This window comes from Panicum virgatum, chromosome 5N (genome assembly GCF_016808335.1).
Source record: "Panicum virgatum strain AP13 chromosome 5N, P.virgatum_v5, whole genome shotgun sequence".
NCBI classification, from domain to species: domain Eukaryota; kingdom Viridiplantae; phylum Streptophyta; class Magnoliopsida; order Poales; family Poaceae; genus Panicum; species Panicum virgatum.
Window position 1 is genome coordinate 67,955,672 of NC_053149.1, and position 22,841 is coordinate 67,978,512.

General features: G+C 47.0%; 3 protein-coding genes across 3 annotated transcripts; 2 read left to right on the forward strand and 1 right to left on the reverse strand.

Moving 5' to 3' along the window:
- Window positions 1-7,392: 7,392 nt before the first annotated feature.
- On the reverse strand, window positions 7,393-8,962 carry LOC120675100. Its single transcript, XM_039956190.1, has 3 exons — window positions 8,886-8,962; window positions 8,267-8,737; window positions 7,393-8,088 (listed from the first exon to the last, which is right to left on the reverse strand). The coding sequence occupies exons 2-3, from the start codon at window positions 8,672-8,674 to the stop codon at window positions 7,696-7,698; spliced, it is 801 nt and encodes a 266-aa protein (XP_039812124.1). The 5' UTR covers window positions 8,675-8,737; window positions 8,886-8,962; the 3' UTR covers window positions 7,393-7,695.
- Window positions 8,963-10,616: 1,654 nt separating this feature from the next.
- On the forward strand, window positions 10,617-13,337 carry LOC120676146 (snRNA-activating protein complex subunit-like). Its single transcript, XM_039957369.1, has 9 exons — window positions 10,617-10,999; window positions 11,101-11,153; window positions 11,270-11,336; window positions 11,426-11,481; window positions 11,563-12,034; window positions 12,122-12,217; window positions 12,301-12,426; window positions 12,509-12,769; window positions 12,948-13,337. The coding sequence occupies exons 5-9, from the start codon at window positions 11,921-11,923 to the stop codon at window positions 13,227-13,229; spliced, it is 879 nt and encodes a 292-aa protein (XP_039813303.1). The 5' UTR covers window positions 10,617-10,999; window positions 11,101-11,153; window positions 11,270-11,336; window positions 11,426-11,481; window positions 11,563-11,920; the 3' UTR covers window positions 13,230-13,337.
- Window positions 13,338-14,834: 1,497 nt separating this feature from the next.
- On the forward strand, window positions 14,835-18,627 carry LOC120674020. The gene is made up of 5 exons (XM_039955079.1): window positions 14,835-15,118; window positions 15,214-15,452; window positions 17,482-17,562; window positions 17,793-18,149; window positions 18,293-18,627. Exons 1-5 carry the CDS (start codon window positions 14,962-14,964, stop codon window positions 18,395-18,397), a joined length of 939 nt encoding a protein of 312 aa, XP_039811013.1. The 5' UTR covers window positions 14,835-14,961; the 3' UTR covers window positions 18,398-18,627.
- The last annotated feature ends 4,214 nt before the right edge of the window (window positions 18,628-22,841 follow it).

Sequence of the window (22,841 nt, forward strand, 5' to 3'; positions counted from 1 at the left end):
CCGTGTCCGAGGAGAGGCTCCAGGAGCTGCTCGCCTCAATCGAAGGCTCCCTGGTGGCCACGAAAAACAGGGTCCTGGAGCTGCAGGCGCCACTCGGCGGCGCCGCCGATCGCGCCACGTTCTTGTCGGTTCTCGTGCACGATGAGGACACCGTGGGCATCTTTGTGCCGCCGCGGCCGCAGCCGCGGGGCGAAGCCGACGCCGGTGGCGGAGGGCTCCCCCCACCTCCTAGTAAAAACCCCAACTCGCCCAATGCCGAGGATGCCGGGGACGAGGTGCAGATACTCCAGCCGCCGCGCGACGCCGACGCCGACGCCGAGTGGATGCGGGGTCCTGTTGATGGTATCAAGAAAAGGCCCCAGCCGTACAACCCCGCGGCGTACCGCACCCGGATCGAGTACATCAGCGTGGGCAGGTTCGTGATGGAGCTCGATGCCTACGAGTTCATCCGCTTCGACCTCGGGATGCCTCCGCCGTGCATCGCGCCCAAACCTCTGGACGACGACGACGGCGAGCCGCTGAAGCTCTGGTCATGGGACAACACCATGCCAACCTCCTAAAGCAAGTCTGCAAGTGTGCGCTACCTAGGTGCCGAGCGGGGCAAATCCACGAGTTCGGCGACTTCTTACGCTGCTTCGCCGGACTCCGGCCGGCCCACCGCCATGTCGAGCTCGGCAATTTTGGGTGATTGCTTTGCTGGACTCCCAATCGTCTCCAAGGGAAGCTCCTTTTGTGAATAAGCAATTCACCAGTGCTGCGTACTCCTAGGTTGGATATTGTAGATCAGTGACATTGTAGATTAGCATTAGGGACTATCAATCCCAGGTCCTCGACAAGAATTTAGCTCAATTGATAGCATCAATTTGGTATTGATGTGCTAGTGAGTTGTGAAGAGTTGCAATCATATGAATCTAACAGACCGGAAATTATCCGGCGAATCTGCTCAAAGCAGCCAATCTACAGAGAAATCAGTTTACTTGATGGTCATGTCGAGATCAAATCGCACCATTATTTTTGTTCGGTCTTCGTCACTAACCATGATTTGGTATCTAGGTGAACACCACAGTACTCTGATGCCTTTTGCCAAAGCAATTTGTGCAGTCAGGAACGGTTTGCAACACTTACTTCGGAACAGTCTTTGTAGAGGTTGGACAATGGGGAATTCCCTTGCCTGTACTGTTTGAAACAAAGAGATTGCAAACTTATATGACTGAAATTTCTACGGGATTGCAAACTTTGACAATGAGGTTTAGTATTGGGAGAGAAAAGATCTTTTGATTAGCTGAAGTGCAACGAACCAAACCCGCTCAACTTCTCGATTTTGGTTTTGCCTTACAAATGACATGGGTTCCGCCGTTGAAGAATTAGAACTTATTTTTTTTAAAAATGGTAAAGTGCGCGTTTTGTTATCCAAATGACTAGCTGAAGTGTGTGTATAACCGTTTTCAAGCGAGAGGAAACTTATATGTTAGTCATCAGCCTGTTAATAGTAAAAAAGCTACGTTTAAAAGATTGCATACTGGAGACAATATTTTTTTTTGAATTTAGGCAATATTTTTTCGGGTTAATTGGATGCATGCCATTGTAATTTTTCAAGTTGATCTGCCATTACAATTTGTCTATTTCGAACCTTACCATCACAAATTTACAACTCTTCAAAATATACCACTACTTACCCTTTCGATATGTTTCTTAAATTTTGTGGACTAAAATGCCCCTGTCTTCCTCCTCTCATCCCCTCCCTTCTTCCTGCCCCTCTCTCTCCATGGCGTCGGGAGGGGCTGCAGCGCCGATGCACCCAGCAGGCTGAGACTGACTCTAACAGCAGAGATGCATTTTGGAGAGGCAAATCGAGTTTGCCTCATGTGAACAGTAACGAGAAGAAGCAAATTTTGTAGACGACTCCAACAGCCGTGCCAATTCGGAGAGGCAAATCGACCTCCGCCACCAGCGCCGCTCGCCCTCCGCCTTGACTCGGCCTCCGTGCGCGTCGGCCCGCCTCCATCCGCGCCGGCCCCGCCTCCCTCCTGCGCGCGCAGGGCTCGGCCTCCGCCTCCGCCGCCGGGAGGCCCTGCCGCCGCAGGGCTCGGCCTCCGCCGCCGCCTCCGGGAGGCCCGCGCAGGCGGCCTCGCCCCCCGCCACCTCCCCTGCTCCCTCGCCGGTGAGCCGCTTCCCACGTCGCCCCGTCCCCTGCATCCCCCGCCGGCGAGCCGCGGGCCGCACCGCCTCCTCCCCTGCATCCCATCGCGTGTGTGGCGGCAGTGTCGAGCGCGCGCGTGGTGACGGCGGCGGCGGCGAGCGCGCGGGCGGGCCGGCGACGCGCGGAGGAGGCAGAGGCCCGCGCGGCGCGGCCGCAGCGCTGCGAGCGGAGCGGTCGGCCGCGGGGCGGGCGGGGCGGCGCGGACCGCGGCGGAGCGGGCGGACGTGGGGCGGGCGGGGCGGCGCGGATGCGGGCGGGGAGCTCCAGGGGGCGGTCGCGCGGCAAGGCGCGCGGCGGAGGCCATGTCTAAGCTCGGGCTCAGATCTGGCCGGAGCCGCGCCCTCCCTTTCCCTGCTCGGAGGCGGTGGAGGGGCGGCGGGTGCGGGAGGAGACGGCAGCGGAGCCCCGTCCTCCTCCGGTGCTCTCCTCCGTCGGAGCTCCCCGGACCCCTCTCCTCCGCTCCCATCCCACCGACGGCGGCGCATCGAGTGGCTCGGCGAACGCCGGACCAGGCCGGCGGAGCTCAACCTGCGTGCCGCCCCCATCTTCGTCTATTTGCATTTGAGGAGAGAGGGAGTGTATATTTGCACCTTCTCTCCCCAGCGACGGCAGTTTGCCTTCGCTTTTGCCTCGCCTGTTGGAGAAGGTGCAGAACATGCACAGTAGCTACCGAAGATGCATTTTGCTTTTGCCTCACGTGTTGGGGTCAGTCTGAGGCCGAAGCCGTTGCTGCCGACGGCGAGCTCGAGGCCGGAGCATCCCGACAGGGACGCCATCGGTCTGCCGGAGGAGATCGGGCGGCCGAGGAACTTGCCGGCGAGCGCACAGGGACGCCTCCGCCTCATCAGCGCGCAGACCGGGGAACTTGAGACATTCCTCAACACGCCGGTCGCGGAGGTCGAGCTGTTCCCGCACCTATACCGCGCCTACTCCTCCTCGGCCTCCTCCGCACGGACGGGGCTGACCTGTTGCGATCGGGAAGGCCTTCGAGGCCGAGTCGTGGTCCTCGTGAAGGGGCGTCAGTGGGCAAGCCAGGTGGTGGTGGGAGGAGGAGGCGAAGGAGGGGGAGCCCGTGCGGATGGTCAAGGCGCTCCTCAGGGAGCTCGAGCAGAGGATGCAGGGGCAATCCGCCAGGCGCCAGCTCGAGCACAAGGTCAAGCTCAGCTTGGTAAGCTTCTCGTGGACTTGGGATACTCCACTGTCAATTTGGGTAGAGGGGCGCTGGTCCATGGCGGTGGATCTGCCTGAGCCATGGAGAGAGAGAGGCAGGAATGAGAGGGGATGAGACGGAGAAGAAGAGGGTATTTTGGTCCATATTTCTATATGTTAAAGCCCCGAGGCTCGCCGCCGGCCAGGCAGGCCACGTCGGCCAAAATTATTTCGACCATCCAATCGCGATCCGATGGCTACGGATGAAAGAGAATTTTACTATTTTGGAGTACTAAATAAAATCTATTTACAAAACCTTTTACACGGATGTGTTGTAAATCATGAGACGAATCTAATGAGCATACTTACTTCATAATTAACTCATAATTAGTAAACGGTTACTATAGTATCACTGTTACAAATCATAAATTAAGTAGTCTCATTAGATTCGTCTCGCGATTTACAACCTATCCGTATAAAAAATTTTGTACTACATGTTAAACCCACGAGGCTACGCCGCCGGCCAGGCAGGCCACGTCGGCCAAAATTATTTCGGCCGTTCGATCGCGATCCGATGGCTACGGATGGAAGAGAATCTTACTATTTCAGAGTACTAAATAAAATCTATTTACAAAATCTTTTACACGGATGTGTTGTAAATCATGAGACGAATCTAATGAGCATACTTACTTCATAATTAACTCATAATTAGTGAACGGTTATTGTAGTATCACTGTTACAAATCATAGATTAAGTAGGCTCATTAGATTCGTCTCACGATTTACAACCTATCCGTATAAAAAGTTTTGTAAACAGATTTCATTTAGTATTCCATGTATGTGTTCAAATATTCGATGTGATATTTTTTTAGGGTAAATTTTTTGAATCTAACCGCGGCCCAAGTTTCTATTTCGGAGTATTAAATAAAATCTATTTACAAACCTTTTGCACGGATGGGTTGTAAATCACGAGACGAATCTAATGAGCATACTTACTCCATGATTAACTCAAAAATAGTGAATGGTTACTGTAGTATCACTGTTGCAAATCATGAATTAAGTAGACTCATTAAATTCGTCTCGCGATTTACAACCTATCTGTATAAAAAGTTTTGTAAATAATTTATTTAATATTCCATGCATGTGTTCAAATATTCGATGTGACGTTTTTTGTGGTAAATTTTTTGAATCTAATCACGACCCAAGTTTCTATATGTGAATGCCCCGAAGGTCGGCGCAAGAGCAGACCGGCCACATCGGTAAAAAGATTTCCAACATTCGATTCTAAATTGACGGTGCATGCGATTGGCCGTGCCATACCTTTGAGGCCTTGAGACACGAATAGTCCACGCGTCAGCTCTCCGTTAGGTCACTGCAAAATATCTGAATTTAGAACTCTCGACCGGTAATTTTGGTGGCCTCCGAATGGGTGTGTGCTGTACTGCAATGACGGCAGTGAAGCTAGGCCAGAGAGCCACGCGTCGAGTTTGGGCGGGCCGCCGGGCACGTCCTTGACGGGTGCGGCAAGTTCATGCCGTCATCGGCGGGCGACCCGGCCTAGCTCCGGTACGCCGCGGTGCCGCAGGTCGGGCGTGATAGCCGCGCATTGCAGGGTGAGGAGATGCCCGAGGATCGCTGCCGACCGCCTTCGACGGCGAGATTGAGACGTCGGATTTCAGCTACTATTTTTTGTCTTTTTTGCTTTGAAAATAAATATACTATTTCTATCTATATATATCTATTTGTCTATACATCTACTACAAACCTCTATATAAACTTATATTGCCAAACGGAAACAACAAAATAAATTACGCGCGCCAAGGCGCGCGCAAGTCACTCGTATTTCAATAAACATATCGAAGAGATAAGTAATGATATGTTTCGAAGAGTTGTAAATTTGTGATGGCACAGTTCAAAATAGATAAATTGTAACTATTTCTTTCTCCATTGCACAATACCATCGTCCCTTCTCCTCTAAGTTTTCTTTAGCAAGACAAATTTATACCTCAAAGCGTCCGTTCGGCTGAACTATTTTTGGCTGCTCTCGGCTGGTTTAGGCTGCAGCTCTTCCAGCCATAAGCAGCAGAGCAGCTGGGCTGTTGCTGACAGTAGCCGGGCACTGTACCATGGATGCGCAGTGCAACCATGCAATTTGCTATTTTTGAATTCAAATTTGGGCGCCAATTCGGTGCACACTTGCACGAAATGTGCACACAACTAGATTACACCAAGTCATTTAAGTTCATTACAGCCATAATAAAGGACGATATTCTGCTAATTACGAAAGGTCTCAAAGTTCTTACAACCAAACTAGATGCCAAACTGTAGGCATACACAACCCATAATTGCAACACATTCAACTGCATCGTACCCTTCATAGCAGATTCAGCATGCCTTTGGGCCTTTGCTGGATTGCTGCTTTCCAAAACCATGAGATGGAGGTGCCAATCACAAAACAGATGTGTCACCTGCAAGTTCACAAATTTGCAAGGCACCAATTCAATCATACATCATCAACTTCATACTATTACAACATAGACAGCCCAAGAATGATGTAAACTCACATAGCTGTATCCCAGTAGTCCAAGTCCAGTAGTTATCCAGTCACGGACAATTGACATGTCATCTTCCGCATTTGACTCAACCCACTGATAGGAAAAGTCACTTACTCCAGTTATTGACATCATGTTCATTGGAGGTGACTATGCATTCTCGCCCATTACAAAGTTATGCAGTGCAAAGTATGTCACAATAATCTGACATTGCTTGTCCTGAGGATAGTGAGCCGCGCCTTTCAACATTTGCCACTTATTTTTGGCCACCCCAAATGATCTTTCAACTACATTTCGCAGTTTCAAATGATGAAAGTTGAACACCTCTTCCAACCTCTCCGGACCCCGACGCTTAAACTCCTATTTCCACTACCTGGTCATGCGATGTGGGCCCAAATATCCTTGCTCTTGTGCATACCCCGAGTCCACCAAATAATACTTTCCTACAAACAAGCAACCACATGCTCAGTTTACTCAAATACACTTGTATCACAACACTTGTAGTTTAAGGCAACAAACCTGGTGGTGGGTGTGGGAAAGTTGGTGCCTCCCACCCTTTCCTTAGCACGGCCATGTCATGCACAGCTCCCGCCATCCCCACACCAACAAACGTGAACCGCATGTTGAAGTCAACAACAGCTAGTACATTCTGGCTTGCCCATCCTTTCCTGTTTGTGTAATCATCATGTGACTCCCGAGCGACACATACAGGTACGTGTGTTCCATCTATTGCGCCGATGCATCCGTCGAATAAAGGTGAGTACTCTCGCAGACTTTCATGCACGGTGCTGTAAGTCGGGTCCTTTGGCACAATGACTGTATCTGCAAACGACACCATTGCTCGTAGCACAGCCCCAAACTTCTAGCTTACTGTGCCCAAACCCCTGCGAACTCTTTCTTTCATTTGCCTCATGCACTGCCGGTGACCGCATGCCCATAGGAACATGCCTAGTGCCTCTATAGAATCAAAGTCTTGAGTAGACTGCAGGCCATGGTTTACAACTAAAATTCGATGCAGCTTATGAAAGGTTGTGAGGTTCATACCTACAACCAGAAACCGATGACACTTTATTAGCTCCACCAAAGAAACCAAATAAAATTCTATGCTTCTGACCAAATATTAACAGTACACCCTATTATAGACTAAATAAATGCAAAGAACGTGTCAGGAGACATACGGAAATTCTCATAGCATCTTCCTGCATCTTGCAAACAAGCTTCCACCCATTGTCGGCCATTTGCCTCTTGCACAACAAATGGCATGGCCACCTCTGGGACTTCACTTTGGATGTCCGTTGTGCTAGGAACTGAGGCCACATATGCTCCGTAACCAGCAGCACACGTCACCAAATCCCAGAAAGTATTGCTTGAATCACTGGACGTGTCACTTGTCTCTTCAGTCGACATGGTTAGGCCAAGGGGTGGGTAGTCCTCACCTACTAGTCCAGCAGCCTGAAACAAAGTAGGATAGAGGGACACATAGTTACCATGGCACCTACAAACAGTAACACAGTTTCCATTTCACCTACAAGAAACAGTGACATGAGTAATAGCAGAATAAGCTTATGAACATAGGCAAATTTTTAGTGCACCTACAAACCAAGTTTGATTACTGAAACATAGATTCCTACAAACATTGTTCGCTAGGCACATCAGAAAACTTAAAACTAGTACACTCCATAACAACATCGGCTAACAACTTGGCAAATGATGACCCATGCTATTTTAGCTTTCCGTTCGTCCAGGTCCATTCGATCCAAGCTACGCGATTTGCTGGGTCTTGCATGTTCTTGTACTACGCACGACAAACCGAGTTCTTGACAGGTCCAATGCTTAGCTCGGACCCCTCGGGAACACCGTCTTGTTTCAGCATTTCCATGACTTCGAAAACCTCCGCCTGCTCACGGGTATGCTCACGAGACCTCCGATGGACAATGCTTTCAGATATCTCCTTCATGTAGTCCTCCATACTGCAGCACTTTTTCTTTGGTGGGCTGTTAACCTCGTTGTCCTCAACTGCTCTTTTGAAGGAGGGGTCAGCAGGATCGTGGCTTGGAGGGGTGGTTGACTCACTTATACCACCGGCATACATGAATGATCCCCTGTCTTGGTGGGATCCGAACAGAATATCCAGTTGGTCAAGGTTAGGAGGTGGTGCACCACACGGTTCAGTAGCCTCTGCGGTATCCTGCAGCGAAGAGGTGGTTAGCTCAAAGAGATTGCCCCAATGCCGAATTGAGAAACAAAGCAAATGAGATAGTATCTGACTGGACTTACCTCCGTCTCTCTAGCATCCTGTTGGGTTTGTTGCTCATCCCACCAATCGGCATCAGCCTCAACACCACCTGTACTCTTGTTGCGCCCTAGGCCACTGGTCTTGTGTAGTTCCTTCCAGGCTCGGTATCTTTTTTCAAAGCCTGCAGTTTGTTGCTCATCTGCTTGTTTGTATATCGAGCGCCTGCACGTTCTTTGAAACTGCGTTGCACGTTATGCCACCCGTCCCTAGTTAACCCCTGATTAGTGAAGTTGAATTTCTCCTTCTCAGCAATACAGAGGTCAAGGAACAATCGGGTAGTTGGCCCGTCCCAATTACAACGGTCTCGATCCATCTGTGGACAAAGGCATTGTACAATTTTGGGTGCAAGGGGCAGGAGAAGCAGCAGATAATAACAACATAAGAGATGTGGAATGCAAAGGAACGAAAACTTGCCTTGACTGTGGTCTTCGCTCGTTTTGCACGCAGGTTGTACTGTCGAGCTGAAGGCGAGGAGCATGATCCTGTAGAAGAAGTTGCCAGCCCTGTGACTGACGTCGCTGTCTTCTCCAAATGGCACGACCTATGGGTGAACATAGAGCTCACAGTTGATTCAGCACTCAAAGCAAATCCATCTACGAATGCAGTACAATGAGCACGTACAAATACAACTAGTTCTTTTCTTTGGCTTGCACAAAATCAGAAACTCTAACTTTCCCCAATGGACTGACCTGCACGAGGGGGTACTGCAGCAACGAGCTCCCACGGCCGTAGTAGGTCACGGCGAAGACGGCACCCTGCAGCCGCCCACTCGATGTCGTCGTGGTCAATTGCGGCGGCGGCGGCCACAGACCGCCGCAACACGTGCCAATGACAGCGAGGAGGGCGGTCGCGAGCGCCCGCGGGAGGAGGCCGGTCGCGGCGCAGACGACGAGCGGTTGGAGCACGAGGAGCAAGCCGGCGCCAGGGGACACCGAGGAGTGGGTGAAGCGTGAGGGAGCCGGCGGTGGGGCCGAATCGGTCAGCAGCGGCGCGGAACGGCCCGGACCCGGCTGGATCTGCACGGTCCAGACGGTGGGGCAGACAGAGGGACGCCGATGCCTCCCGCGGCGACGACGAGAATGGCGGCGGCGAAGCGTGGGCGGCGGAGCGTAACCTAGCGTCTGCGATTCTTGGATCCGGCCTGAAGGACTCTTCGAGAGCGAGGCGGACGACGACCGAGTCTGCTATTTTTGGGCGGTTGCCTAGTGTAGGCCAGCCAAACGTCTGCTGTGGACCAGCCGAACGGCTTGGGCTGCTCAGCCCAGGCAGAAGCAGCCGAGAGCAGCTAAAATGAGTAAAGCTGAACAATGTGAAAATTGTATAGCTCATGACGAGCAAACCCAACTTAAGGCCAATACTACGAAGATGAGCAATGCATCAAGCATGTTTAAGGTATGTACTTTCTAGATGACGATATAAGAAAAAGGCAAAATATCCAAAGTCATCCTGAACTATGGAGCTCGGCTCAATTTGGTCCCTGAACTTTGAAAACGTCCAATTTAGTTCCTAAACTATCCTCAACTTCATCTTTGAATTCAATGTGGCACGTCGCCCCACGGTCAGTTTGGGGTGTGAAATACCCTTATTATCCTCCATCCATAGGCAGGTTTAACACAAGCAGCTTGCAACTCTTATCGAGCTAGACCGCTCCCTCCTCTGCCAGGTCGCCGCCCCTTTCAAGTAGTGCATGTCGCCGCCCCCTCGCCACCCTATCCTTGCCGGCACACTACCCCTTCCCAGCCAGCTCAGCTCGATATGGCTTGGAAGCTGCCTATATGTTAAATCTGTTTTATGGAAGGAGGGTAAAACAAGTATTTCATACCCCAAGCTGACTGCGCCCCTCTGCCCCGCGCCGCCGCAAGGCCCCTTGAATTTAAGGACGAAGTTGATCCGGTTAAGATAGTTCAGGGATTAAATTAGACGTTTTCATAGTTCAGAGACCAAATTGAGCCGAGCCCTATAATTCAAGGATAATTTTAGCTATTTTGCCTAAGAAAAACGAAGATTATCCTAGTCTCTCTATACTATACCCAAGATCTTTGCAGCATATCCAGGACAAAGGCGAACATCTTGTGATCCTGATGTGAATCAAACTGCCGTTGTAAGATATGGTGTCAGTGCGTGCCCCAAGGAGGTCGTCAGCTGTTTCGCGAGGAAGGCAATGACCGTCGTCAGGCACGCCAAGATGGATGGGCTAGGCCCATTGAGCCGAAAAGATACACATAAAACAAATTTCTCAAGCAAAGCCCATTGAACCGAGGTACAGCCCCAAGGCCCAGTAAGCCAGAAAAGGTACCCGCCGCAACGGCGATTACGACGACGATTCGAGCGCGGGTGGCGGCGGCGCGGCGGCGTGCTCTGCAGGCCTTTTTTGCGTGGGACGGTGGGAGGCCCGTCGTCGTGTGGGCGGGCAGGCGAGGTGACGGGGCGAGGGGTTCTGGCTGCCGGGCGCGCGGATTTTGGCGCTCCAACACAGCAGCCGTCGATCGGGGCAACCGACGCGGCGACGCGGGCGGCGGCGAGGGCACTGTCAGGCCAGTGCGCGGCGGACTGCGTCCCCGCTGTTTCTGTGCTCATCTCCAGTCTTCGAGGTTAGCGGCAACGTCAACACTGTACATCATCAATTAGCAGAAGAGAACCGCTCGCGTTGATGGCGGCCACCGGAGAGGGAGCCGAGAGCTCCGCCGCCGGCGAGCGGCAGAGCGTGTCCTTCGCTCGGGGGGGCCCATTGTTCGTTCCCTTCATGGCGGGACCCATTTCCAACGCCTCAGGGTTCATGCACTCCGCCCTCCAGGAGCTCCAGGTGCCAACCAACCCCACCTTGCAACTATTCCTAGAACCCTAACCTTGATTTCCCCCAGAGTTTTGGGTATGATTCTCTCTGCTTGTTTCGTTTGCGACCAGTAATTGGAAGCTGAATTGGGAGACCCTGGCGACGAATTCGACGATGAGCTTTGGTAATTCCATGATTCATCCTGTTGTATCGAAGTAACAATCCTTTTCCCTTTGTGCCTATGCCGAATAATGTGTTGATTTACTCTGGGTGTTTTGTTTTGTTTTTTTCTTTTGGCAGTGTCGATGAGCTGAGGGTGCTCTCCGAGGAGGAGCTGGTGGAGCGCGCCCTCCAGGAGGCAATGGAGGTAACCTATCTACTGCTAATCAGCTTGCTTTTTATCACTTCGTTTTGGATTGCAGTTTGATTTGAGTCTCTGATGGTTTTCGTTTGTAGGAGGACTTGGATTCTGGCACTCCACCACAACCAGAGGAGCAAACGTTTGATGAAGGGTAGGTGGCCTGCATTGACCATGGATTGGTTGGTCTACTTTGGTAGTGTGGTTGATTGATTGTATTGTTATGGTGGTTTAGGCAAGTCATATTAGAAGCAACATTGGCAAAGGCTCTTCTATAAGGATGGAATGGTTGTTACTGGTCTGCCTTAATGCAAATCAAATATTTAGTGAGGTTTTTCTAAGGTTTCTGATGCAATGGGCAATGTGGCATTCCTGGCAAGTGTTCTATAAGGATGGAATCGTATCTCTATGGAATGTTTAATATGCAAGCAATGACAAGTTGGCAGAAACAATATTCTAGAACAGATGCAACAGACTGATACTGCATTCAAGTCGAGCAAACTGAGGGAGAAGCTCATGGCTGTTTTATCGTTATGCACTTGAGACCATAAATTAGTCTATTCCATTTGATCCTTTTCTTGCCGCAGTTTTAAATGAATATGATTCTTTGGTACAGTGGCGATTCTGTGAAGTCTAAAGGTTCCAAAACATCATCTGAGAAAATTGAAATAGCGACATCTCTTAAATTAGTCGGCGCTCCTTGGAAGGTTTGGATTATCTCAGTTCATCTGTAGCACGCCTTTTCACAAGCTTCTACCTTTGGAATTTTATCTTACAATCTATTTTGTTTCCAGAACAAACCTTTAAGATCTGATGAGCACAGGCCTGTGGTCCATCCAGAAGTAATTCTTTGTGTTGAAATTTATCAGAAGAAATATGGATCTGTGAAGGTAATAGCCTATCCTTCAATTATTACACATAATTAATTTTAAGGTGAAGGCCCCAGTTTTATGGTGAGTAGCGTACCTTGCAGTGCCAGGAACTTCTCGTGTTGGGAAGCCAGTTCCTTACTGATCTGAGGGATAATATTTGTTGTTTGACTGATAAGCTGATGAAGGTGGCTGGACAACATGATCATTCCGGATATTTCCTTATTGAGGTATGCTTTTCCTCTTTGAAAATTGAATACATGTTCTTGAAGAACTAGGGCTACGTTTTTAATCTCCACTTTCTTATGTCAGGACACGTTCTACAACGACATGAGACATCGTTCTGCCACTGATTACAGTAAACCCATACTAGATTGGCTTCAGAATTCCAGTGATGAGGTTTCAGAGAAGTGGGATACCATAACATCTGGTGTTTTGAAGAAACGGCAGAAGGATCTACTGAGGGGTTTGAATATTTCTAACATGCCTGAATTTAAATCTGAAAGAATGCAAACAACTCGTTTCTCTGACCTGCACTTCCGGCCTGGTGCTGGGTACCTCTACTGCCATCAGGTTCTCTCATCTATTCTCTTGCCTTAATGCCTTTAGAGAATTCCCGTTTCCTTGCTTTATAGATATTTTATGTTAGAAATGTTTATTTGGCTATAAATATGCTTAACTTGAGTGCTTGACGAAACAGAGATATCAGTCCGTTTAACCATGTTTCCGGCATTATGTTCCACATTTTCAGGGGAGCTGCAAGCATACGATCGTGATAAGGGACATGAGGTTGATCCACCAGGAGGACTCGCAGAACCAAACAGATTACCCTCTACAGACGTTTCAGTTGCAGAAGCGCTTGCAGAAGTGCTCCGTGTGCCAGATCTACCCTGCCACCAAGATGACGGTCGACGACAAGTGGGCGCTGAACAACCCCTGCTATTTCTGCATCAAATGCCACTACCTCCTGCACTACAAGGAGGACAACACGCTGCTGTATCAGCACACTGTATATGATTTCATCCAGGAGTAACATCTCTCTCCTTTTTTGGGGTGGGAAACAGTCTAGTCTGTGCTACACTATGCTGTACATTCTTCGCCGCAAGAGATCAATGTCGACTCGGTACAGAGTTTGGATATGGACCTATGATGACTCGTAACCAAACCAACATCGGCGTGAACGGGGCACGCAGCTACTGTTGCCGCAGGTGGCAGTGGCTACGCGCTCGCCTCGACACCGCCCCTCAACTCGGCAGCCAAGTCGCCCATTTGCCGGGGAGCTATCATTTGGGTTGAGCTTGAGCTGCATCTGCAGCTGATCGAGCCCACAATTCGGCATTCATTATTTCAAAAAAAAAACGCACAGGAGTCGTGATCTCACCATCTCAAATGGAACTGAGGGACTACGGTTGAATTTTTCTAAACCATACTTACTTTAAAAATATAATATATGCACTGGAGTAGTTAGCTTTTTTTTACTAGCATACGGGAGTAGTTAATTAGCTCCGGTTTGAACTAGGAAAAATAGATGAGAAATCCACGCCCACCAGTTGGGCCGAGAAGAAGGCCCGCCACTAGTAAAAGGAAGGAATGCGCTCAGTTTTCCATTAAAAATAGGAAAAAGTCTTTTTTGCCTCCCACAATTTTGAGCTGAATCTACTTTTTCTCCCTGGATCACGAAACCGTCCGTTCAGCCTCCTCAGACTCACAAAACCGTTCAAATAACCTCCCTGATCGGTTTTAGGGTGAGGTGGCAGCAGTTTTTCTATTTTTCTTTTATTTATTATTTTGACTAAATCTTTGAAAAACCACAGTAAATCACCAAAAAATTATAAAAGGGAAAATCTAATTTTTTTGAACTCCACGTAAGTAAATCTACACATTGAACATATTATATGATAAACTTTAGTACTAATTTTTTTCTGTAGTTTTAGATATATGCTTTTCTATAATTAATTTATAGTTATAATCTCCATCGTCAAATTACGATGAAAATTTTATGGTGGTATAATAATTATATGGTTGAGATGTAGTAAAAAATTTATGACTATTGAATCATGTATGACTGAGTTATTAATTTATCTAGGTTTATCTATAGATTGGTCTACATTTATCTATGTTTATATAGATAAATCTATAGCTCAGTCAAACATGATCCAATAATTATAAAATTTATACTATAGCTCAATCATATAATGATTAGCCCACCATAAAATTTTCATCGTAATTTGATGATGGAGACTATAACTATAAATTAATTACAGAAAAGCATATATCTAAAATTACAAAAAAATGTACTAAAATATATCATATAATATATTCAATGCGTATATCTACTTACGTGGAGTTTAACAAAATTAGATTTTCCCTTTTATGATTTTTTGGTGATTTACTGTGATTTTTCAAAGATTTAGTCAAAATAAAAAATAAAAGAAAAATAGAAAAACTGCGGTCACCTCACCCTAAAACCGGTCAGGGAGATTATATGAACGGTTTTGTGAGTTTGAGGAGGTTGAACGGATGATTTTATGGTCCAGGGAGGAAAAGTAGATTCGGCTCAAAATTGAAGGAGAAAAAAAAACTTTTTCCTTAAAAATAGGCCGCTGCGTTGGGCCATGCCACGCGGGCCAGTGTTGAACGCAGGCCACATAGGCGACCGACCCCGGGCGAAACGAGAGGCGGTAGCGCGCCGCGGTCTTATCCGCATCAACCATCCCCCCGCGCCTTTTCACTTCGCGCCACGCCGACCGCGCCATGGGTCACCAATGGCCACGCCAGCCGCCGCCGCGCTCTCCTGCTCCTGCCGCCCCTCGCCCTCATGCTCCCCCGCCGCGCTCCGCCGGGCGAGCGTCGCGCAAGTCTCCGGGGCCCATTCTCCTCGCCGCCGCCGCCGCCGCCGCCTTCGTCTCGCGCCGTTGCACGGTGAGTTCGGGACCCTTGTGCCTTGTGCGTGCCTTCTTCCATGATGACGCATGCCGCAACGTGTGTGCTGACGTTGTGGTGAACCGCGCGCGCAGTTGTCGATGACTCGAAGGAGGTGCAGGTGGAGACGCGCGCCGCCGCCGATCTTCCCGAGGAGAGGTCTCGGACGGATAAGATGGTCGACGGCATGGACTTCGGGGAGCTCTGCAACGAATTCGAGTGCATAAGCAGCCCCTACGTGGAGTCCACGGCGAGGCAGCTAGCGCGCGACATCCTCGAGCTGCGGGAGGACAACCGGGCATTCAACTGCTATGCTGTCTCCGTCAAATACAAGGTGCTGATGCTCGTGTGATCTTTCGAAAATTTTACATTTGGTTAGGGATCTAGCAAGACTAACTGTAAGCCAATTTAGTGTCAACTTGAAGATTTTAAATGGTCGGTTTTTAGTTTCCAACTTCCAGCTAATTAAAGGTAGAAACAAATTTTTTTGCTGGTCTCTAGTTAATTTTTTTTGAAAGAGATCACTCGGCAAAGTTCACTGCTCAAAACAGAGCAAAAACAAAAAAAACTAGGGACTGCTTCCACTAGATTTCCACGATATCCGACGCCACAAGAGAAATGGGATTGTAACTTCGCAACCAGCCCCGCATTGTGTCAACTGCTTTGGAAAGCTTCTCTTGATCAGCAGGTTTCAACAGTCTCCACCATTTCTGCACAAAAGAGATACCCAAGTACACAACATCAATAGGATTTTGGGAGATCTTTTCGATAGCCATCTTATTGCGAGTCCTCCAAATGGACCATGCGATCCCTGCAAACAGGAAGAGGCTCAGCCTCATGTTAGTTTTAAACATGCTCGTGAGTTTGCCCCCATGCAACTCATCCCAAGAACAGGGAATCGTCCCTCCAAAAACCTCAGAGAGACAAGCCCAGACAAAACGAGCCGAAGAGCAGGTAAAGAAAATGTGGGAGACGGATTCGTGCCTCCCACACAGAACATAACGAGTGCTACCTTTCCAGCCCCTTCGCTTCAAAGCCACTACTGATTGTAATTTGTTGTGAGATAACTGCCAAAGAAAGACCTTAATCTTCATTGGCAAGCTAGTTTTCCAGATATTATCCGCTTCCTTCACTTGCACACCCCTGCGTGTGAGGAATCTGTACAGGCTTTTTGTGGTAAAGCTTTTAGATGTGTCCAGCGCCCATTCCACATCATCCTGCTGCTCAGTGTCAACCTGAATATGCTGCAAGTACTGAATTAATAGGTCCAGGCACTCTGATTCAGACCCAAGCAAACTTCTTCTGAACTCTATCTCCCAATCCCCATCCTTATAATAGTCAGCCACTAGCGCCTCTTTATCTCTACACATGTTATAAAGCGAAGGGTACTGCAGTCTTAAAGGAGAGTCTCCAATCCAAACATCATTCCAAAAAGAAGTTTTATATCCGTCTTTCATCTTGTGAATGGCCCCCCACTTGAATAAATGTTTTACTTTGTGTAGCCCTTGCCAAAACTGAGAAGAACCCAGTGTCCTGGAGGTGAAAAAATTCCCTTCCTGCACATACTTAGCATCAAGTAGCTTGAACCAAACATCTGAGGATCCTTTAGTAATCTTCCAGATCCACTTAACCAAAAGGCATTCATTCATAAGTTTTGTGTTAATGATACCCAGACCACCCTTGTCTTTTGGTCTGCTCACTGAGTCCCAGCTGGCCATGTGATATTTAAATTCTTCTTTAGCTCCTTGCCAGAAGAATTTCCCTCTCAGTGAGTCCATCCACTTGTGTACACTCTTTGGGAGAAGGTAGAAGCCCATCATGAAAATGGGCAAACTGGACAGACAGGAAATAGTGAGCACTAGCTTTCCCCCAGAGGAAAGATGTTTACCTTTCCAAGGATCGGGTCTTTTAGCCATCTTTTGTTTCAGCCCCCCAAAACCTGAAATCCCAATCCTGGAATCTGAAATGGGAACACCCAAGTATCTCATTGGCCAGCTGCCCAATTTACAATTAAGCATATTGGCCAGCTTCTCTTGCTCAGACAAGTTAATTAGTCACTAGTTAATTAGTGAATGTTCACCGAACGAACCAATGTGTAGCAAATGCAATCCGTAAATAGCTGTGGCTTATGCCTGCATGTAGCAATCGTTTGCTGTATTGAATGACTGAATAGTTGGAAGTTGGAAACAAGAAAGTAAATAGTCATACACTAAGATTTTTGAACTGTGTTCATCGATTTCAACAAAAAATTCCATGTGAGAAAATAAATTGCCACTGTGCGCTCTTGATTTTGTGTTGGCCTAACTTTCATCCTTCAAATACACGTCTGCTTACCCAGTGCCTCCATACTTGTCTTCTTTCAGGATCCGCTCAGGACATTTGTTGGGCGTGAGAAGTACAAGAGGCCATTGTGGATCACCAAGGCATTGGAAAACCCTGTAGTGGTAAGAACTGATTAGATGCAATGACGTGTTCCAGTCATTTCATTGCAATGCATGATTTTTTGTTGAATTATTCTGAACATTAGAAAAAAGAACCATGGGATATCTTTCAGGTATTAGGTACCTGAGCCCAAACTTGCTGCACACAACATGTTATTACTTTACCTGTATCAAGCATGATCCCTCTCCAAAATTCAGATAGCATCTAATCAGCACTCTTGCTATTGTGTCAGACAGTCCAGGAAATGTCAATGCAATCGACAAGTAATCTGACCATCAAGTGGGCATTTAGAGGGAAGCCTAAGAATCCATTCTTTGCAACCATTGGAGGAGATGTCATTGTCCGTGTTGAATCACAGTTTGTCTTGAATCAGATAAGTGGCCAGGTACTCGAACAGGTTGACTCCTGGGACCTCTCTGCCTCGTCTTTTCCTGCCCAGACCTACTTCTGGTTGTCCAGAAGGGTTTACTCCACTGTTGAGTCCGGGAAGGATACAATCGAAGCTGCTAAGAGCACGGCATCAAAGCTGTCAACAAAGGAAGATCAGAATTTAGAGGCTTATCTGGATCCTTCTGGTGATCCTACAAAGGTACATCAATCTAACTGCGCCGCAACTTGATAACCTCCAGCTTATATAGCTATCCTTTGATCACTTCTAACTCCCCAAATTCTGAAGAGGTCAGTTCAGTTATGCCAGTTATTCAGAAACTTATTTTGGTTTTATGGGTGCAGTTCTTTCAAAGGCCAGATGATGGATTCAATCAAGATGTGTACCAGATTGGGCTTTTGCTGGCTGTGATCTACTTCATTGTACAGTTTTTGAAAACAATTCTGTGATCCGCGCACCAGCTTCAACAAGATTCGTCGAATCCTCCTGATGTAGCCTGTGTACCTCCTGATGTTGTAGCCTGTGTATATACATTGCATGTAATTATGTCTAGCAAAATTGTTTCATATAGGCGCGCCACCATCTTAAGTGGAAGAGATTTTGGACTTTCACAAACGGTTGATATTGTTAAGTTCAATCTTTCCGAGATTCTGTACAAGATCTATTCTAGGCAAACAAATCGGGTATGGGGAAACATTCTGAGTAGAATACAAGAGTTGTTCATGCCTGATCTACAGGAGAGAGAGAGAGAGAGAGAGAGAGAGAGAGAGAGAGAGAGGCGCAAACCGTCGGCGGCGATGGGCGACGCGGGTGGCGGTTGCCTCCGGGCTTCCTGTGGGATCGGCCGGGGACGGGAGTGTCGGATCCGGTCGTCGTTGTGGACGTCGCGTTGCTGGCGGATCTTCCCGTCGGCCTCGCGCAAAACCTAGATCGGTAGGGATGTGGGAGAGGGTTGTGGCGGCGGTGAACCTCGTGTCAAGTGCCCCGACCCCTCTCCTGTTCTATATGGCGCGGGCGACAGGGGCCCACCAGCCATATGGGCTGGACGCCCCCGATCAGGGCGTGTTCAAGGGGTCCGGCCCAATCTTTGGATCGGGCTCGTGGAGATCAACTCCAACATTCTCTCCCTTGATCTCTCATTGTTCTTATTCTTGTTCTGTATCTGAATTTGGTCCATCCCATCGCAGATCAGTGTATAGGGCGTGCCTCGTCATGACAGTTATTACCGTCAGATTAATAGCCACATTCACCTTTCTGGTCTGAAACAGAGTCTTATTCTTGGGCCCTCTTTGTCCAAAAATCATAGGCTTTCTCTTAAATCCATGTCGGCTAAGTGTTCTCTGAACACTTTGGGTGGTAGGCCTTTTGTAAACGGATCCGCTAACATCTTGCTTGTTCTGACATGTTCTAGACAAATCGTTTGATCCTGGACCTGCTCCATAACAACATAAAACTTAATGTCGATGTGTTTGGCAGCACCACTCGACTTGTTGTTATGAGCACAAAATACTGCTGGCTCATTGCCGCAGTATAATTTCAGTGGTTTTTCTATGTTGTCGACCACTTTTTATCTGGGGTACTAATTTCTTAAGCCATGTGACTTGCCCTGAGGCCTCATAACATGCTACGAATTCAGCATACATCGTGGATGATGCTGTGACTGACTGCTTGGAGCTTTTTCACGATATTGCTCCCTTTTGCAAGAGTGAAGATAGGACGTGAATTTTCTATCATCCGCATCTCCTGCAAAGTCTGATTCTGAATATCCTTCTATTTCTAAAGATTCTGATTTTCTATATGTCAGCATGAGGCCTGTTGTACCCTACACAAAGCGTAAAGCTTTCTTTACCATTTTCCAGTGCTCTATGCCTGGATCACTCTGGTATCTGCCAAGTATCCCGGTAACAAAACTCAAGTCAGGGTGTGTGCACACTTGTGCATACTGTAAGCTTCCGACAACTGAAGCATAAGGCATTGTCTTCATTTGTTCGAGCTCGTACTTGTTCTTGGGACACTGATGTTTTCCGAAACTGTCGCCCTTGACTATTGGAGCAGGTGTGGGTTTGCTCATATACATACCATATTTCTTTAATATCTTTTCTAGGTATGCCTTATGTGATAATGCTAACACCCCATTTCTTCTGTCTCGGTGAATCTCAATTCCTAAAATGAATGAAGTTTCACCGAGATCTTTCATATCAAACTTCGAAGACAAGAATTTCTTTGTCTCCAATAACAGATCAACATCACTGCTAGTTAGTAGAATGTCATCCACATACAGGACAAGGAAAATGAATTTTTCGTTCTTGAACCTCTTTATTTTCTTTAAATCCAAACTTTCTTACTGTTTCATCAATTTTCAAATACCACTGCATTGAGTCTTGCTTCAAGCCATAAATCGATTTCTTCAGGCGGCACACTTAAGTTTTCTTTGCCTTCCATGACAAAGCCATTCGGCTGTGCCATGTAGAAATTTTCATATAAATCCCTATTCAAAAATGTCGTCTTCACATCCATCTGATGTAATTCTAGATCATGATGTGCCACTAAGATTATTCTGAAAGAATCTTTACATGAGACCGGGAAAAATATCTCGTTATGATCTATCCCTTCTCCTTGCGTAAAGCCTTTCGCCGCAAATTGTGGTTAAATCTTTCTACGTTCCCTTTGGAGACACATTTCATCTTGTAGATCCATTTGCAGCCTACTGTTTTGGTCCCTTTAGGAATTTTTCTTGTAAGTCCCAAATTTTATTGGCACTTATAGATTTCATTTCATCTTTCATGGTTGCAGTCCACCTGGATGAATTCATGCTTCTCATGGCTTCTTCAAAAGAGGTGGGATTATCCTCCATTTGAATTTCTTTGCTATTATAGACTTCATAATCATCATAAATAGCTTGTCCTTTGATCCTTTGCGGTCTACTCGGGGCCACTACAACTGGTATTTCTTGCACAGAAGGTTGTTGCTGCTCCCCCTCATCCATGGCAACGGGTTCTGTTTGGTCTTGAGAAAAAGGATCCTCATTTCCATTTGTTGCCACGTCAGAAGAACTGACAACATGCGTTGGCACTACAGTTCCTGCACTATCTGTGCCACAACAATAGGCAACGAGAAATAAGGCTCTTGAGTCATCGGAGTGGGAACGAGTACCCACTTCTCTTCAAGATCAATTTTTCTGGCTACCATGCTCCCCCCGATCATTTGATCTTCTAACAAGGCAGTGTGTCTTGTTTCTATAAACTTCGTGTGTCTGTCAGGATAGTAGAAGCGATATCCCTTAGACTTTTCTGGATACCCAATAAAATGGCAACTGAGTGTCTTGGGATCTAATTTTTCAGTGTTTGGATTAAATACCTTAACCTCAGCTGGACAGCCCCACACGCGAAATTGATTAAGCGAGGGTTTTCTTTCTGTCCATAATTCATACTTCTGACCATATCTATCAAGGTACAGTTTCTTCTTTCTGCTACTCCATTCTGCTGAGGCTCGCCCGGTGTAGAATACTGGACGACTATGCCATTTTCCATAACGAACCTCACAAAAAGGTTCAAGAACTTGGTCATATGGGGTGTGCCGACCGTACTACTCCGCCCCACGGTCGGATCTTACTATCTTGATCTTTAAATCATATTGATTTTCTACTTCTGCTTTAAATATCTCGAATTTATCCAATGCTTCCAATTGTTCTTTTGTTTTCTTAGCAAATTTTCTTTAATGCAATCAATACATTGTTCTAATTCTGAAAATTCCAATGGCGGAAGAATTGATGTTTTCACTAAGCGCTATATTCTCCCCCTCGAAATATGGACTAAATGACAGTGCCATAATTTCAACGAGATTGCATCAATTCGATTGCGTTTCTTTGTAACATTCTCTTATGAGGAAGAATTCTTATTCTTAGAACTTGCAACATTGACATTCTCTGATAATGAAAGCAAGTATATCTTGTCTTGTCGGAAGGCAAGACCAACACATTCTTTATTAAATTGTATTTCACACTTGCCATCACTAAAACGACTTGTCATATTCCTTCTGATTTGTACTAGGTGGAAAAAGTTTCTTATTGTTCTGATAGTTCTTGTTTTTCTGCTGAACATGGAAGACAAGCTCACCCCCATTGGCAGCCTTGAGTCTATCCACTTTTTGACTGCACATGGTAAACAGTTTCTCAACGTTCCTATTTTCTGGCTGAGTGTTATAATTGACATGAAAAGTCGAAAAGTCCTTGGGAATAGACTTGAACACCAGCTGAATAACAAAGGGATCTAAAAGAGACATGTTCATTGTCTTAATCTTGTTTGCCATGTGGCTCATTTCTAGAATGTATTCTCTTATTCCACCGCCAGCATATTTCTTGGTCATAAACTGACTCTTCACCATTGCTAGATACTCAGTAGCGGTGGTACATTCTGGGATTGCCATTCTTATTCCATCTGAAATGGAACCTCTGATAATCATTAGGCACTTGCGGTTTGAAATATACCAACGTGCCTACTGAATATCCCATTTTTCAAGCAATGTCATGGGCTTTCTCTCGAATGGCCCATGCATCATCTGCTTCGTTCTGAGCCTTTACTGGGTTTTCTGGTTCTTCTGGTGCTGGCATTATGATGGCCGAATCTATATTAGCCATCGCCAGAGCAATTCGTAACTTCTGAAAATTATTTCCCATAGTTCTGGCCATTTAATTCTGGAATGGGGTTCACATGTGACATAGCATTGGATCACAAAATTCAGAAATTTGAGTACAAATTCAAGATAATAATAATGGCATGTTTAAATTTAACTTTGGTCAAAATTCAAACATACAATATTCTGTGCATCAAATCTAAATCACCTTTGGGCAGAGATAGAAAAAAAATGCATAAAATTTCTGGACAAAATTATAAT